Here is a 19113-nt window from a genome sequence, read left to right as displayed (position 1 = left end):
TCTGCCTCCTGCATCTCCCCAACCAAAGGAGTCTTCCCAGAGAACTGAAAAGGGTTTCTGAGGAGCAAATCAAAATCCTATAATAAACATTTTACAACTATGTAGCGAAAAGGGGTGGTTAGGTAATTAGTTTAGAATTCAAGCCTGTTTTTTCCATTTGCAGAATTGAACACGAATACAGGATATGCTGAGATATGTATACACTATCCTCAGCAGCATGATCTCCATGGGCTTTTGCACCCCAATTGGAACAGACGCTTGCTGCAACTGGTTTCCACTGGGGGGCGGGGGTAGCCCTGAGGCAGGACAGACCAGCAGCTGAGACGCCCAGCCAGCCGAGGAGAAAGGCTCTGTTCACAGGGCAGCCATGGGAGGTGCCCATGCTGCTTTCCTGTCCCTGGTCTGAAATTCCTGGCACTGTGTGCAGGGTCCCCAAATGAAAATTGTGTCAGTGACACCAGAGTTCATCCCAGGAAGTTATAGGAGCTTGGGTATGAGCTGCTCAGCACCGACTCTCTGAGGCTGAGGGCCAAGGGCAAAGGCTGGGGCCAGCCCTGCAGGAATGAAAACACTCTCTAGCTCCTAGTGCTGGGCTCTAAAAGGAAGCCATTAGTTCTTCTCTTGAAAGTCGTGGCTAGCCTGACCTGTGGTGGCGCAGTGGATCAAGCATGGACCTGGAATGCTGAGGTCGCCAGTTCAAAACCCTGGGCTTGCCGGGCCAAGGCACATATGGGAGTTGATGCTTCCTGCTCCTCCCCCACTTCTCTATCTCTCTCTGTCTCTCCTCTCTAAAATGAAAAAAAAATAAAATAAAAAGATTAGCCTCAGGCTGTTTAAGGCCATTATCAGAGTACCTCTGGCCTTTAAAAAAAAAAAAAGAAAGAAAGAAAGTCGTGGCTAGAGGGAACAAGCTCAGTGTTCTCTGTGATAATTTGGCTCTGACTCACCATTTCAGAAAACAAGGCAGTTAGGCCTCATGTTCTCAGCTGATGTGGACCTACTGAGGCTCAAGATGGCCCTGGAGGCATCCTGGCCTGTACATGAGGGTCCAGGCCTCGCTCCAGCAGCTAAGGGCCCAGCTAGAGGGCCTGACTGCTGTCACTGTGTGGTGAGAAGCTCTGCAAGTGTGGGGCGGAGAAGGGGGAGGATAGGGGGGAGGATAGACAAACATGGATACATTTGCTCTATTTTTAAAAATCCCTAAAACTGCGCAGGGAAGATCAGATTTAGTCAAAACACACACAAGAAGACCTGACAAGCCTGAGTTAAAAGGTGAATGCAGAGCCCTGGCCGGTTGGCTCAGTGGTAGAGCGTCGGTCCGACATGTGGATGTCCCAGGTTCGATTCCTAGTCCGGGCACATAGGAGAAGCGCCCATCTGTTTCTCCCCCCTCCCCCCTCTTTTCTCTCTCTTCCCCTCCCGCAGCCAGGGCTCCATTGGAGCAATATTGGCCCGGGGCGCTGAGGATGATTCCATGACCTCTGCCTCAGGCGCTAGAATGGCTCCGGCCGCACCGGAGCAACGTCCAGAGGGGCAGAGCATCGCCCCCTGGTGGGCATGCTGGGTGGATCCTGGTCAGGCGCATACAGAAGTCTGTCTGTCTGCCTCGCTACTTCTCATTTCGGAAAAAAAAAAAAAAGGTGGATGCAGAAAGGAATCCTAGGAAAAGGGTAGGATTCATCCCAATTGCCTGCCCAACAAGCAACCAGACATTGGCATTCTAAGGGCTTCCAAGTGCTAGCCCAGAGGGCATACATCCATGTCTCCTGGGAAGGCAATGGTCTCAGTTGGTGTAAGACAAGCCACCACAATCCCATTGGGGGCCACTGTCCTCCAGTGTGTGATCCTGTCCCCCGGCACAGGTGTGTGCACACAGCAAGAGAAAATGTCCCAGGGCCAGGTCTCGAGGAAAGACAAAGGCTAAAGGAACATGAAGGTGACTGAACGAATAAAAGAAAAAAAAAAGTGGCTGGACGATACATTTTGATATTTTTTCAACGTACCCTTTTTCCCCATAAAAAGAGAAATTCAAAATATAAACTTATATTTATTATTTTACATTCAAGTGAAACTTCCATTTGGGGGTTCAACACAACTTTAGACCACGTTTAGCAATTTATTCCTCTGGTGCCTTTTTACTATAACCCAACAGAAGAATCCAGCCCTCGCTTTTTTAAAAACAGCTTTGCAGTCCCAGCTGCCACACGTATTCGTACACACACACACAGGCACACGCACAAATCCAAAAACTTCTACGTAGAAAAATAAAGAATAAACATCTATTTTATACTGTGGACTGGAGCTTTTATATACACAAACTTTTTTGCTTTAATGGTTTCCAGTCATTGACCATGCTCCCCTCTGGCATGCCCTCTGATTCCAGGCGAGGGGCCTGCCGCAGCGATGCAGAAAGGCTACATTCCTCTTAGGGGACGAAGTAACAAAGCAACTTTCCGCTCCCCTTCCGAAGTCTTCCTTCCCCCCTGCCTCCAGCGCGCTGTCCCCATGGATGGCCTCCCATCGTGGGGCTGTCCGGCCCTCACTATGAGGCAGGGTCGGGGCAGGAAGCCCAGCCTGCACACACCCTGCGGGAATCACTGGTGAGGGTGAGCAAAGGGAGACAGGCAGGAAAGCCTCTGACGGACACCAGGGTCTGGAATCACTGCCCACCAAGCCCGTTCCTTTAGTATGGAGCTCGGGTCTCCAGCTTGTGCTTGGTGAGGAAGTACTTGAAGAACTCGTAGACAGACCAGGAGATGGCGGTGGAAGGCATCTGGTAGACCACGCGGGCCTGCATGCCCTTGAAGTAGCCGGGCAGGCCATTGAGCTGGTACACCGTCCGGAAAGCGTTGGCCATGCCTGACAACCGGCCGCTGATGTTGGCCAGGCTGAGGGCCATGTTCTCCTGAGTGTTGAGGAGGGTCTTACAGACGTCCAGGGGGGTGGTGGCGGCTGCGGCCAGGGCCCCGGCCAGCCCGCCTGAGATGATGTGGGATTGTGGGTTGTAGCCCCGGTGAGGGTTGACCTGCTCTTGCAGGAACTCATAGGTGATGAAGTGGATGGACTGGAAGGGGATGTTCATGGTCAGCTGGGTGGTATAGCTCCGGTAGAAGGCCCCCAAGCCCTCGGTCCTCCAAACCGTCCGGATACAGCTGAGGGCCGACCGATGTGGCGAGTTGTACATCTGCATGCGCTGCTTCACAACTGTTGTCGGGGCGCAGGGCACCACGGACAGGCAGTCAAGGGGCAGGTGGTTGGTTTGGCCCCACCCCGGGTTGGAGTGAAATGGGAAGCCAAGCCGTAAAGAGAAACAAGCAAGTTTAGACATGCTGGTAACAGGTCAGAGTGAGATAGCACACACAGCCCCAGCCTGAGACCACTGAGGGCCAGCTCCAGGCAACCCTGACCCAGGGCCAGGAAGGTGGCTACTCCCTAGTTTCTCCAGCCTGAATCTTGCTTGAGATGGTCCCTACACCAGGCCACCACTTCCGACTCCCTGATTGGACCCTTAGATCCTGGCTGCCTGGGGCATCACACCCTGGCCCTTCCACCCCTGTCTGTTTTAACAGGTCTCCTAGACACGTGTTCCATCTTTCCTCTTCTGGTCTGTACCTCTGACAGTGTCATTAGTGTCTGTGTCACAGTGCTCTCGGAAGAGATACTAGAATGTCAGCCCAAGTTCAATGACAACCTCCAGTGAAGACCCCTGCTTTGTTAATGCAAAAGTTACTGTGGGTCAAAGGCCATGAGGCAAATGAGGGCCAACTGTGGTGCCATAGGGTTAGAGCTGTAATCATCCCCACGCACAGCCAGAATGAACACATATAGTATGCATTTCTTCACTGTTAAAAGAATAGTCCTTAAATCAATATAATGTCAAGAGGTGGGAGCTGAAACTCATTTTTTTTTTCTCCTTTAAGAAAAAGAAACAAAATTCTTGCCTGGTTGGAATGGGCAACTGGTCAGTGACCGTGTCTCTGCAGGAATCACCTTAAATACACACAGAGAGAAGCCCACCCCCTAGTCACACCCATCATGTCCCTGAAGGACAAAACAAGTCCCCTGTTTGCTAGGGCATGGGAGGCAGCTGGTGCAAATAAGAAATTTTAACCTTAAAAAGACAAAAACAGACAAGCTTATAAGATTTAAAATGTTGACATTTTTACCTCTGATTCTCCCTTCTGGAAAGGGACCATTTTATGGGGGAGAAAGGTGGAGAGGGGCCCTGCCAGTTGGCTCAGAGGTACAGGTGTTGGCCCGGAATGTGAATGTCCTGGGTTCAATTTCTGGTCAGGGTCCTCAGGAGAAGTGACCATCTCCTTCTCTACTCCTCCTTTTTCTCTCTCTTTCTCTTCCCCTCCACAGCCATGGCTCAATTGATTAGAGCGCATCAGCTCCAGGCACCAAGGATGGCTCTGTGGAACCTCCACCTCAGGCACTAAAAATAGCTCAGTTGAGAGTATGGCCCAAGATGGCAGAGCATCAGCCCTAGACGAGGGTTGCAGGGTAGATCCTGGTCAGGGTGCATGTGGGAGTCTTTCCCTCTATCTCCCCTCCTCTCACTTCGAAAAGAAGGGCGAAAAAAGGTGGAGAGAGCCCCTGATCACACAGAGACTAACCCAGCTGGAAGCAGGCCCAGGACCAGATCCCAGTACTCCTTGTCACTCAGACCCAGTCGGCTGAGGACACAAGGGCACAGAAAACGCTGACAGAAGTCGAGTCTGCACAGCTGAGAACTGTTGTCTAGTGCTCCCAAAATTCAACAGGGAAAAATAAAGAGAGAGAACATGGGAGAGAGAGCTACAACAAAACGTCCAAATGTGCATGTATGAAGCAGAGGTATGCACACATGGGGATTCATAATACTCGTCTCTACATTGCAACTGTTTGAATTTATCCATCATAGTTTCAAATTTCTTTTAAAAAAGCAAACTGAACATACACTTCCATGAAGGGCCTTTGAAAGGTCTCCCTAAATTTGTCCAGGGTTGAAAAAGGTTGACAAGGGCCTGAGTTATGTGTGCACAGAGATTTCAGATTCATGTGGAAGAATCACCAGGAGAGCTTATTAAAACAAACCCCCACCTCTCCCCCAAGGTTCCGGATTAGTAGGTCTGGGGGGGATCTAAGCATTTCTAATGTGCTCCCTGGAAATACTAATGGCTGCTAGTCCCTAGGTCACACTCTGAGTAGCTCTGTTTAAAGAGAACAGGATTACAAAAGCTCAAAAGCTTGTGCCCCCTTCTTGAGGCCTTTAATAAAATGTGGTAAAATATTTCTCCTGCTTATTCTGCCCCTTGCCCGACCTTCCTACCCCACCCTGGCCACCACTTTTCCTGCCCCTTTCACGTCCCCTACAGCCACTCCCGGGGACCATGAAACATTACCTTCTGCCGGATTCATTACTGCATCGTGGAGCAGGGTGGCCATACTCCCAGCTATCCCTGCAAAACAAACTCCAGAAAATTACCCTCTGGGACAAGGTGCTCTGACAAAGTTCCTGGAACCTAAACATCAGACGCAATCCTGAGCACAGCTTTCTAAGGAGCAAAATTCACTATCACCTCCACCCAAGTGTGAGTGACTCTTTCAACCCTAGAGTGATCATGGAAATACTAGGTAAAAACAGGGAAGGTAACACAGGCACAGGTACCCATGTTTAATCTTGCAAAAAACCTCATTCTCTCTTTGGGAGTCAATCCTGGGCAAAGGTTAGACCAGCTCACACTGGATGGTACCCAGAAAACACACTTCATGTTTTTTTCCATGGTCTAGGTTTTAATCCTAGCTTGTCCCTTGCCTCTGTCTACAGATGAACTCACTCTACCCTTACTCTGGAGCAATCAAAGGGAATGATACCGTGTATATGGCTGAGAGGAAGAAAACACTAGAAAAGAAATATTTATGAAAATTCCTTAAGCCCTGGCCAGCTGGCACAGTGGTAGAGCGTCAGTCTGGCATGTGGAAGTCCTGGGTTTGAATCCTGGCCAGGGCACACAGGAGACTCGCCCATCTGCTTCTCCACCCTTCCCCCTCTCCTTTCTATCTCTCTCTTCCCCTCCCACAGCCAAGGCTCCATTGGAGCAAAAAGTTGGCCCGGGCGCTGAGGATGGCTCCATGGCCTCCACTTCAGGTGCTAGAATGGCTCCGGTTGCAACAGAGCAATGCCCAGATGGACAGAGCACTGCCCCCTGGTGGGCATGCCAGGTGGTTCCTGGTCGGGCGCATGTGGGAGTCTGTCTGCCTCCCTGCTTCTCACTTTAGAAAAATACAAAAAAAAAAAAAATAAAGAAAATTCCTTGATAGGACCTAGGCATTTTAAAGCAAACGGATATGGGAAGAGGATGTCGAGGATACCTACACCTGGTAGCTGTTCAGGGTTAATTTGCAAAGATATGACTTGTCTCAGAGATGGCCTTGTAGAAATCCGGCTGCAAGGACCAGCAATTTCAAAAGCCTGATTCAAGCCTGGAATTTTGCTTTTGGACTGGGGCTTCTCCTCTGTGGGTCACAGGCCCAGTAATTAAGATTGCCGCAGAAAGGTGAAAGGAATGAGGGACACCAGGACAAGGCTTCAGAAATGCATAAACACCCCCCACCCTATGCACACACTTATTATCCTCTGAAAGGTCAAAGTGCAACCACAGCACACACCACGGTGAAGCAGTAACAGTGCCGAGCAGCACTTGGCATTAACTGGGTGCCATCAAACTGTGGTCCACAGATTCAATGACCAAGGAGCTCAATTCTCACATAAGGCAGTTTCAGCCAAAGGAGAGCCATGGACTCAGGCATGGCCTCAGAAGGGGCTCTTAGTGACCATCTTAATAAATGCAATTAATGCCCGGTTTTTAAAACCAAAACAAATGTCTCCAAACCCACCAGGTCTAGTTATTACCACCAAGGTTGGCTGATGGGAGGGACACTTTTGGGTTCTGAGCGGAACAAGAAGAGAAGGGAAAACAATTGTTGCTGGTCACATCTACCTTTCTGTTGTTAAATGATTGGCTTTGTTAAAATAAGGACACCGTAAACCATCCACTGTCCCATTCAATCCCAAACAGAAACCAACAAAAGCTGAACCCCACAGAAGAAGCAAAATTAATCACTCAGTCAGACCCAGCAATACATGTCTAGGTAAGAGCCACCTGCTAAACTCTAGCCCCCACCCAGTTCCCTCAGAACAACAGAAGAAAACTACTCCAGCCCTTGATCGCAGAGAGAAGCAACTCAAACAAACAGATGTGAGCAGCGGGGCGAAACTCCCACATCCCTGGAGCTTAAGGTGGGAAAGGTCATCTGCTGGAGCAAATCCTTTGTCAGCCATAAAACTTCTTGACCTTTTAAAGCTTATTAGATCTTGACGTTGTAGAGACCTGTTGAACCAGTTTTTAAATAGTCTCAAAGAAGCTGTCCAGATAACTTTTTTTTTTTTTTGGAATCCAGCATTCAAAAGTTTTATTTCTATTCAGGGTGTTTTTCCTAGATCTGATCATTAAAGGCTTTTGAATGTTTTAAAAAAAAAAACATGAAATGAAAAACCCACACAACATCGAAAACAGAAAAACCTCTGTCACCAATTTCCCCAGGCTTCAGAAAGCGAAGAAGGGGAACAGAAGAAAGCATGTGTATGCACGTGTGTTTGGGTGTGAGTGCACACACGGCTCTAGAGTTCTTTATTCATAAGCAAGCGTGGCGGAGACGAGGCATCAGGCTGCTGGGCCTCAGGGAGGAGAGCCCTGGGGGAGGGTCGGTTGAGGACAGACTTTCTAACTCCAGACAAACGTTTTCAAATACCGTTGGCTAGGTGGCTGTTTCCTTGGTGGTGGAAAACGGCATTTAAAGTCCTTTTCATGTTCTCATAGCAGGCAAAGTACATGGCATGGGCTGGTCCCGCGCCCAACACCATCACGGTGAGACCGCGCAAGGGCCTCCAGAAGCCCTCAGTCCGCATGATTCTCTTGAGGGCTCCATAGACGCTTGTGTACTGGGCTTTGGGATCCGGATTCAAACTCTGCATTCGTGTCTGGAGGAAGCAATAAGAAAAGAAGGTGACATCAGAGAAATGGCGCCATGAGGGGTGCCCCCATATCTCCCCATGCAATTTCAACAAATTCAACAACTTACAGACAGAGAAACAATCTCAGGAGCACCTGAAATATACACACACCAGACAAAGGTATGACTGGGCGAAAAGGTGGCTGAATATATAACCCATTCTGAAGGAAATACAGTGGTACCTTGAGATACGAGCAGACCAACTTTTTTTTTTAAGATACGAGCTGTGACTCGGACCGTATTTTTGTTCGAGATCCGAGTGAAATTCCGAGATACTAGTCATGATTTGGGAAGCTGCCACTAGTTGGGGCATTGGCACACGGGTCCAGTATCGCAGCACAACAGCATCTCGTTCTTTCTCACATGTTACCTGCAGAATCAAGTTGAATCTTGTGTGCTATACTCGTTCTTGCATCATTTTTGCATTTTTTACTAACTTTTTTTATGTGCTATCATGGGGCCAAAGAAAGTAAGTGTAAAGGACAGTGGTGAGAAGAAGAGAATGATGTTGATAAAAGTAAAGCAAGAAATAACAGAAAAACATGAGCGTGGTGTATGAGTGATTGAACTGGCAAAGCTGTACAACTGCAATACATCTACAATTTGTACATTCCTTAAACAAAAGGATGCCATCAGTCCTGGCCGGTTGGCTCAGTGGTAGAGCATCGGCCTGGCGTGCAGAGGTCCCGGGTTCGATTCACGGCCAGGGCACACAGGGGAAGCGCCCATCTGCTTCTCCACCCCTCTCCCTCTACTTCCTCTCTGTCTCTCTCTTCCCCTCCCGCAGCCAAGGCTCCATTGGAGCAAAGATGGCCCGGGCGCTGGGGATGGCTCCTTGGCCTCTTCCACAGGCACTAGAGTGGCTCTGGTCGTGACAGAGAGACACCCCGGAGGGGCAGAGCATCGCCCCCTGGTGGGCAGAGCGTCGCCCCCTGGTGGGTGTGTCGGGTGGATCCTGGTTGGGCGCATGCAGGAGTCTGTCTGACTGTCTCTCCCTGTTTCTAGCTTCAGAAAAATACAAAAAAAAAAAAAGGATGCCATCAAAAGCGCAAATCCAGTGAAAGGAACTACAGTGATACCTTGAGATACGAACAGACTAACATACGAATTTTTTAAGATACAAGATGTGACTCAGTCCATATTTTTGTTCGAGATACGAGTCGTGATTGGGGAAGCTGCCACTAGTTGGCACGTTGGCGCACGGGTCCAGTATCGGCAGTTTGATATGAGTTGACTGACTTACGAGCTCAGTTACAGAATGAATTAAATTTGTATCTGAAGGTACCACTGTACAATTCTGTCCCAATTAAGGACAAATATCGATGAAGAAATGGAAAAACTTCTGCTGATGTGAGTGAAAGAGAAAGACCTGGCAGGAGATACAGTGACAGAGACGGTAATATGCAAAAAGGCATGTATTATTAATATTTACAAAGACTTGAAAAAGAAAGAACCATCAATCTCAAAAAAGGCAGCAGAGATACGTTTAAGGCAAGTCACGGCTGGTTTGAAAATTTCAAGAAGAGATTTGGCATCCACTGGTGGTGAGGCATGGTGAAGCTGCAAGTGCTGAGGTTAAGGCAGCTGAGGAGTACATCGCACGTTTTGCTGCGCTTATCGCAAAGGAAGGCTATATCCCCCAACAAGTGTTCAACTGTGACGAAACAGGATTGTTTGGGGAAAAAATGACCCGGAGGACTTTCATCACTGCAGAGGAGAAGCTGCCAGGCCATAAACCCATGAAGGACCGTCTGACTCTTGCATTGTGTGCAAACACTAGTGGTGACTGTAAAGTAAAGCCACTGCTAGTGTATCATTCCGAAAATTCTCGAGCCTTTAAGACGCACAAGATTCTTAAAGAAAAACTGCTGGTTATGGGGTGCACCAATGCTAGGGCATGGGTTATGCGGCAATTTTTTATTGAATGGGTAAATCTCATCTTTAGTACTGCAGTGAAGAAATAGCTTCAAAAAAATAAACTCCCAATGAAAGCACTACTAATCCTTGATAATGCTCCAGCTCACCCACCTGGTCTTGAAGATGACATTCTCAATGAGTTCAGATTCGTGAAAGTCCTCTACCTCCCACCCAATATGACTTCAATCTTGCAACCTATGGATTAGCAGGTCATTTCCAACTTTAAAAAGCTTTACACAAAACACTGTTCCACTACTGCTTTGAGGTGTCTGAGAATACAATTCTAACCCTTTGAGAGTTTTGGAAAGATCACTACAACTTCGTGATATGTTTACACATTATTGATTTGGCATGGCAAGAGGTTACAAGAAGAACCTTGAACTCGGCATGGAAAAAGTTATGGTCTGATGTTGTTGCAGACAGGGACTTTGAAGGATTTGAACCAGAGACCGAGACCGAGGTAGAAGCGTTGGGGAGATTGTGTCCCTCAGAAAGTCAATGACTCTGGAGGTAGGTGAGGGTGACGTAAACAAGCTTGTCAAGGAACATGAGGAGGAACTCTCAACTGAGGAGTTGAAGGAGCTACAGATGATGCAACATAAAGAGCTTCTGCAAGAGATTAGTAGTGAGGAGGAGGTAGAGTAGAAGGAAGTGATTTCTACAAGTGAAATTAAAGACATGCTGGCAATGTGGGAGAAGCTTTCAAGTTTCATTGAAAATAAACACCCAGAAAAAGTTTCAACTGGTTGTGCTTCAGCACTTTTTAATGACCCTTGTTTGTCACATTTCCGTAACATTTTAAAAGGCAGGCAAAAGCAAACCTCTTTGGATAGACTTTTATTCAAAAGTGCTGCAAGTGAAAGTGCCGAAAGTGCAGCCAAAAAGGCAAAAACAGGTGACGAGTAAATGAAAAATAGGTAATGTTAAACTTAGGTTAAGTTTAAAGTTAAGAAAGTGCATTTTGTTACAATTAAGTTTTTGTGGTTTCATTTTAAGTAAAGAAAGTGCAGTTTGAGTTTTGTTTAAAGAAAATGCAGTTTTAGTTTACATTTAGTGTTAAGAAAGCGCAGTTTTAGTTTACGTGTTTACAGTGCCTGCCTCCCTCCTTCCCTCCTCCTCCTCCGCTATTCACCTCCATTAGCCGAACTCATCTGTCCCCAAGGTAAGAAGACAGTACTAAATAACACTTTTTTCTGTTATTTCATATATTTTGTTATGCATTGGTAAAGTAGACATGTGTGTTTCTTAATTAAAAATGTCTTTTTTCATAATTTAGGATGGTTTGGGGATGTTTCACAGGGCTGGAATGGATTAAATCTATTTCAGTTATTTCAAATGGGAGAACTTTGTTTGATATACGAGTTGACTGACTTACGAGCTCGGTTACAGAACGAATTAAACTCATGTCTCAAGGTACCACTGTAAGATGTAGAACGGAGTATTCTGCTTTCCTCATTGATCTGAGGAAGGACTGCTTTCACCTGGAACCGAGAGAAACAGAGGATTTGGGGCAGAGGGAAGAAATTGGGCTACGGCAGATGATCAAGCAGAGAAGAGAGAGCACCAGCGTGGCCTGAGATTGCCGACCCATGCTAGCACAGGCGGCAGACTCGGCGGAGGTGGCCGGGTTGTCCGCGGAGCCTGGTGCCAAAGCGGCTTTGGGCTTTGTGCGCTCCCGGTCTGCGACTGCAGGCGGTGTGAGAATGGCTCAACCTGGGGCCTCAGGCATGGGCGCGCGCATTCGCGGGCGGAGGGTCTAGGCCTGAGATTGTCAGCAGTGGACTTCCGTGTGGGCTGTAGCCAGAGTTTCTGTGTGGTCCTGGCTCACCAGCCAACAGCACAAGAAGTGCACAAGGGCCGGGATCCCTAGGCCTGGACCTGTCCAGGCGGGGACCTCTATGAGCAGATACAGGTCACAAAGTGCATTCTTGCAGAGCAAACCTCCGAGTGCATTGCAGAAGTCATGGGGGCTGGGCTGAAGGCTAACAAACAGGGCACAAGGGAGAAAAGCTTGTAGAGATTAGACCTGTGGAGCGCTGAGGTGAACTAGAAATTCTCTGGGGCCCTCAGAAAAGAGCCTGATCAGCAATCGGCTCCCTGACCTGCCTGCTTTCGCTGGTGGCTCTGGTTGACACAGCCTTACCCAGAACTGTGCTTTGAGTGGGGCTTGAGGAGGGACTTGGCAGCTCTTAGAGCCCCTTGCTCTGCAGAAGTGGCTAGGACAACTTCACAGCTGAGTCCCCAGGCTGCTGGCTCAGGAGGAAGAGATATGGGGAGAGGCACCTGGAAAACTAACTGACTCTCCCATTGTCAGAACCTGCAAACCCTAAAAAGCCCTGCCTACCAATGGACTGAGGCCCAGCCTATGTCGTTGTCATAGCAACACAACAGCAAATCTCTAGTCAAGAGCCCCACAGGGGCAAAACCTGTAGTACAGCACCACCTGCTGAAAAGAAAAAGAAAAAAACCCAGAAGATACCTCTCAAAACCAGGAAAAAATTACATTTTTTATAACATCTTTTCATTTTTTTCTTGTTTTTTTTCCACTTCAGTTATTTTATTTTCTTTCCATCTTATTCTTTACTTTTCCTTTTGAACTTAATTATCCACAGGTGTCACATTTTTCATTCTTGTTTCTTTTTTTTATGGAGGTTACATTTCAAAAACCTTTTTTTTTCTTCTTTACTCTTTCTTTTTCTCTTTTCCTTTTTCTCTCATTTGATCATCATTTATCAAGTTATTTTAACCTGGATTCATAATTTTTCTTTGTGGCATTTTGTGTTTTTTTTACTTCATTTTTATCTGTCATTTCCCCCCAGCTCTGGCTCCCCATTCTATGTAGTTTTTGTTCCACTTATCATGGAACAAAATATAATATAATTTTTACTTTTTCACTGTATTTTTTCAATTTTTTAATCATCTCTTATTAGTGTTATTAACAAAACCACTTTCAAATGCCATTAAGGAAAAAAAAATCAAATATCATAAATACAAAAGACAGAGATATAGCTCAGACAGATGATGAAAAATCTCTAGAAAAAAATTTCAATTGTTTGGAAACCTTAGAGTTAATGACAGAGAATTAAAAATTGAAGTCCTAAAAATACTCAGGGAAATACAAGAAAGCATGGAAAGGCAATTTAGAGAGCTCAAAAAACATTCAATGAACAAAAAGAATACATCACCAAGGAAATTGAAACTAAGAAAAGGAATCAAACAGAGATGAAAAACTTAATAAATGAACTGAAAAATTAGGTAACAAGCTTAGCTAATAGAACAGGCCAGATAGAGAATTAGTGACATAGAAAACAGGCAACTAGAGACATTACAGAGAGAAGAGTAGAAAGACTCATGAGTTTAAGAAAATGAGAAAGCCCTACAGGAACTGTCCGACTCCATCAGAAAGAACAACATAAGAATAATGGGAATATCAGAAGGAGAAGAGAAAGAAAATGAAATGGAGAACATAGTCAAATAATAGACAAGAACTTCCCAAGCCTGTGGAAAAAAATAGAGCCTCGAATCCAAGAAGCAAACAGAACACCAAGTTACCTTAACCCAAACAGACCTACTCCAAGGCACATCATAATGAAATTATCACAAACCAGTACAAAGAAATAATCCTCAAGGCAGCCAGGGAAAAGGAGACTACAACATATAAAGGAAGGCCCAGTAGGTTATCATCAGATTTCTCAGCAGAAACTCTGCAAGCCAGAAGAGAGTCGACCCCAATATTTTAAGTACTGAAGAAAGGAACTTCCAGCTGAGCATACTATATCCATCAAAGCTATTCTTCAAATATGACGAAGAAATTAAAACATTCACAGATGTAGAAAAGATGAGGGAATTTATCACCATAAAACCCAACTTCAGGAAATAATAAAGGGGTTATCCAACCAGATACAAAGAACAAAACAAAACAAAATAACAGGTAAAAGCTTCTTCAAGATCACAATAAAAACAAGATTAATCTGTGACAACAAAAACAAAAAAGGGGAGAGGACAAATATTAATAGTAGCAAAGGAGTATGGAGTGCAGAAGCACTCATGAGATAATGTACTACAATTAATATGATATATATCCTTTTTATTACTCAGTGGTAACCACCCCTGAAAAAACCACTATGGAAACACGTGGCTTGAAAAAAAGAAGAAACAGAGGAAAGAAGTATGAAATACAACCAAACAAAAACAAATGACAGAAAAACAAAAGCGAGAACCAAACAAGATACAGAGCTATCAGAAAGTAATATATAAAATGGCAATAAAAACCCTCAAGTGTCAATAATTACACTAAATGTAAATAGACTAAAATCACCAACAAAAAAAACACAAAGTAGCAGAATGGATCAAAAAAGAAAATCCAACTGTATGCTGCCTTCAAGAAACACATCTAAGCTACAAGAATAAAAACAAATTCAAAGTGAAAGGTTCGAAAACAAATCTTCAAGCAAATAACATCCAAAGAAAAGCAGGTGTAGCCATACTCATATCTAACAATGTTGACTACAAGAATGCAAAGGTAATCAGAGCCAAAGATGGTCATTTCATAATAATAAAGAGGACACTGAATCAAGAAGACATAACACTTCTTAATATATATGCACCAAACCAAGAAACACCAAAATATATAAGACATCTACTAACTGATCTAAAAATGAAAACCGACAAAAATACAATCATACTTGGAGACCTCAGTACACCACTGGCTCTAGATCATTCATCCAAACAGAAAATCAAGAAATATGGGCCTTAAACGAAACACTAGAAAATTGGATATGATAGACATCTACAGGACATTTCATTCCAAAACGTCAGAGCATACATTTTTCTCCAGTGTACACAGAACATCCTCAAGAATTGACCATATGTTGGGACACAAAACTACCATCAACAAATTCAGAAACATTGAAATTATACCAACCATATTCTCTGACATAAAGTTTTGAAACTAGAATTCAAAGGCAAAAAAGAAGTAAATAAGCCCACAAAAATGTGGAAATTAAACAGCATACTTCTAAAAATGATTGGGTCAAAGAACAAATAAAAGCAGAGATCAAAAGATTCAGACAGACAAACAAAAATGACAATATGACAGATCAGAATCTCTAGGATGCAGCAAAAGCAGTAATAAGAGGGAAGTTCATATCACTACAGGCCTATATGAACAAACAAGAGAGAGCCCAAGTAAACAACTTAACAGCACATCTTAAGGAACTAGAAAAAGAACAAAGGCAACCCAAAACCAGCAGAAGAAAGAAAATAATAAAAATCAGAGGAGAAATAAATGAAATACAGATCAGAAAAACTATAAAAAAAATCAACAAAACAAGGAGCTGGTTCTTTGAAAAGATCAACAAAATTGACAAACCCTAAGCAAGATTCACTAAGGAAAAAAGAGAAAGGACTAATATAAACAAAATCCAAAATGAAAGAGGAAAAATCACCACAGATATCATAGATATACAAAGAATTATCGTAGAATACTATGAAATACTATATGCCACCAAATTTAACAATCTAGAAGAAATGGATAAATTCCTAGAACAACACAATCTTCCTAGACCGAGTCATGAAGTAGATAGCCTAAACAGACCCATAAGCTGGGAGGAAATAAAAACAACTATCAAAAACCTCCCAAAAAATAAAAGTCCAGCTATACTAGTGAATCATTCTATCAAACATTCAAAGAAGACTTGGTTCCTATTCTACTCAAAGTCTTCCAAAAAACTGAAGAAGAAGCAATACTTCCAAACACATTTTATGATGTCTACGTAACCCTCATACCAAAACCTGGCAAGGACAACACAAAAAAAAGAAAACTACAGACCAATATCACTAATGAATACAGATGCTAAAATCCTAAACAAAATACTAGCAAATCGAGTACAACACATTAAAAAAATAATTCACCATGATCAAGTGGGATTCAACCCAGAATCTCAAGGATGGTTCAACATACGTAAAACAGTTAACGTAATACACCATATAACAAAATAAAGAACAAAAAACATATGATCCTATCAATAGATACAGAAAAGGCATTTGATAAAATACAACATCATTTTAGGTTTAAAACACTCAACAAAATGGGTGTAGAAGGAAAATATCTTAACATAACAAAGGCCATTTATGACAAACCATCAGCTAACATCATATTAAATGGCATAAAACTGAGGACTTTTCCTCTAAAATCAGGAACAAGACAAGGCTGCCCACTCTCTCCACTCTTAATCAATGTAGTGCTGGAAGTTCTAGCCAGAGCAATCAGACAAGAGAAAGAAATAAAAGGCATTCATATTGGGAAAGAAGAAGTAAAGGTTTCACTTTTTGCAGATGATATGATCCTGTACATCGAAAACCCCACAGACTCCACAGAAAGACTATTAGAAGCAATAAACCAATACAGTAAGGTCACAGAATACAAAATTAATATACAGAAGTACATTGCCTTCCTATACACCAACAATGAAACATCAAAAAACGAACTAAAAAAAATAATCCCTTTTACGGTTGCAACAAAAAAATAAAATAAAATACCTAGGAATAAACATAACAAAGAATGTAAAGGACCTATATAATGAAAACTACAAAGCATTGTTAAGGGAAATCGAAAAAGACAATGAAATGGAAAAATATTCTATGTTCTTGAATAGAAAGAATAAATATAGTAAAAATGACCATATTACTCAAAGTGATATACAAATTTAATGCAATTCCCATCAAAATTCCAATGTCATTTTTTAAAGAAATGGAACAAAAAATCATCAGGTTTATATGGAACCATAAAATACCCCGAATAGCCAGAGCAATCCTAAGGAAAAAGAACGAAGCTGGGGCATTACAATACCTGACTTCAAATTATATTATAGAGCCACGATCATCAAAACAGCATGGTATTGGCAGAAAAATAGACACTCCGACCAATGGAACAGAATAGAGAGCCCAGAAATAAAACCACATATATATAGTCAAATAATCTTTGATAAAGGGGCCAACAACACACAATGGAGAAAAGAAAGCCTCTTCAATAAATGGTGCTGGGAAAACTGGAGAGCCACATGCAAAAAAATGAAACTTGACTACAGTTTGTCCCCTTGTACTAAAATTAATTCAAAATGGATCAAAGACCTAAATATAAGACCTGAAACAATAAATTACATAGACAAAAACAAGATACTCAACTCATAGACCTTAGCCATAAAGAGCATTTTATGAATTTGACTCCAAAGGCAAGAGAAGTGAAGGCAAAGATAAATGAACTGGACTACATCAGACTAAGAAGCTTTGCACAGCAAGAGAAACTGAAAACAAAAGAAACAGATAGCCAACTAAATGGGAGGTGATATTTTCAAACAACAACACAGATAAGGGCCTAATATCCAAAATATACAAAGAACTCACAAAACTCAAGAACAAATAAGCAAACAATCCAATAAAAAAATGGGAAGAGGACATGAACAGACACTTCTCCCAGGAAGAAATACAAATGGCCAACAGATACATAAAATGATGCTCATCTTCACTAGTTATTAGAGAAATGCAAATCAAAACTACAATGAGATACCACCTCACGCCTGTTAGATTAGCTATTATCAACAAGACAGGTAATAACAAGTGTTGGAGAGGGTGTGGAGAAAAAGGAACCCTTATCCACTGTTGGTGGAAATGTAAAGTAATACAACCATTATGGAAGAAAGTATGGTGGTTCCTCAAAAAATTAAAAATAGAACTACCATATGACCCAGCAATCCCTCTACTGGGTATATACCCCCAAACTCAAAAACATTGGTACGTAAAGACACATGCATCCCCATGTTCATTGCAGCGTTGTTCACAGTGGCCAAGACATGGAAACAACTAAAAAGTCCTTCAATAGAATATTGGATAAAGAAGATGTGGTACATATATACTATGGAATACTACTCAGCCATAAGAAATGATGACATAGGATCATTTACAACAACATGGATGGTCCTTGATAACATTATACTGAGTGAAATAAATAAATCAGAAAAAACTAAGAACTGTATGATTCTATACATAAGTGGGACACAAAATTGAGACTTATGGACATAGATAAGAATGAAGTGGTTATCAGGGTGAGGGGAAGGGAGGAGAGGGAGAAGGTGGGGAGAGGGGAGGGGCATAAAGAAAACCAAATAGAAGGTGACGGAGGATGATTTGACTTTGGATGATGGGTATACAACATAATCAAATGTCAAAATGATCTGGAGATGTTTTCTCTGAATCTATGTACTCTAATTGATCAATGTCACCCCGTTAAAATTAACTAAATAAAATTTTTAAAAAAAGACAAGAAACGAGTGTCAATGAGGGCAGTAAGGAGGAAAGACCCAGAGAGAGTGAGAGCAAACAGTCCATTCTCAGAGTTGTACTAAATCTCTTGCTGAAGAAAACACAGATTCTCTCGTCCTGGATTGCACACTCCTCTCCTCACCTCCCTCCCAACGTACATGCGCTCACATGGACTTCATGATACCTAGGCAAAGCGTGGAAAGGATGAGGGCAGGATTTAGAGTAGGAAGATTGCCCTGCCACTGGCAAGCTGTCCAACCTCTGATGAGTTCCTTAACCTCTCTGGGACTTAGGAGCCTCAAAATTTATTTATTTTTATTTTTTAATTAAATTTATTGGGGTGACACTGGTTAATAAGTTCATATAGGTTTCAAGTGTTCATTTCTATGATATATGATCTGTATATTACATTGTGTACCCACCACCCAAACCATTTTCCATCACCATATATTTGGCCCCCTTTACCCTTTAATACCCCTCACCCCCCTTCCCTCTGGTAACCACCATGCTGTTGTCTGTGTCTGAGTTTCAGTTTCATATCCCACATTAATTTTTGTACATGGGCACAAACTGGAGTCAAATTTCACTGTTTTGCATGTGGCTTTCCAATATTCCCAGCACCATTTGTTGAAGGGGCTTTCTTTTCCCCATTATGTATTTTTGGCTCCTTCGTCAAAAATTATTTGCCCATATGCATGTAGTTTTATTTCTGGGATCTCAATTCTGTTCCATTGGTCTGCATGTCTGTTTTTTGCCAATACCATGCAGTTTTGATTACTGTAACTCTAGTATAATTTGAAGTCAGATAGTGTGATAACT

The 19113-nt window shown here is 43.3% G+C and overlaps 1 protein-coding gene across 5 annotated transcripts in view; it reads right to left on the bottom strand.

Moving 5' to 3' along the window:
- Positions 1-2061: 2061 nt before the first annotated feature.
- The window catches only part of SLC25A37 (solute carrier family 25 member 37), a 50091-nt gene continuing 33039 nt past the window's right edge, over positions 2062-19113 (bottom strand). For 2 of the 5 annotated variants that reach the window (XM_066351778.1, XM_066351787.1), the window contains exons 2-4: positions 7798-8026; positions 5388-5444; positions 2062-3204 (exon numbers count right to left, since the gene is read on the bottom strand). In XM_066351778.1, the coding sequence (XP_066207875.1) occupies positions 2684-3204; positions 5388-5444; positions 7798-8026 (807 nt within the window). In that variant the 3' untranslated portion in view covers positions 2062-2683. The other 3 variants (XM_066351804.1, XM_066351795.1, XM_066351811.1) reach the window with 3 other exon arrangements.

The sequence above is a fragment of the Saccopteryx leptura genome, chromosome 1 (assembly GCF_036850995.1).
Source record: "Saccopteryx leptura isolate mSacLep1 chromosome 1, mSacLep1_pri_phased_curated, whole genome shotgun sequence".
NCBI lineage: Eukaryota > Metazoa > Chordata > Mammalia > Chiroptera > Emballonuridae > Saccopteryx > Saccopteryx leptura.
Note: the sequence above shows the minus strand (reverse complement) of the source record. Positions and strands in the feature narration are given on the sequence as shown.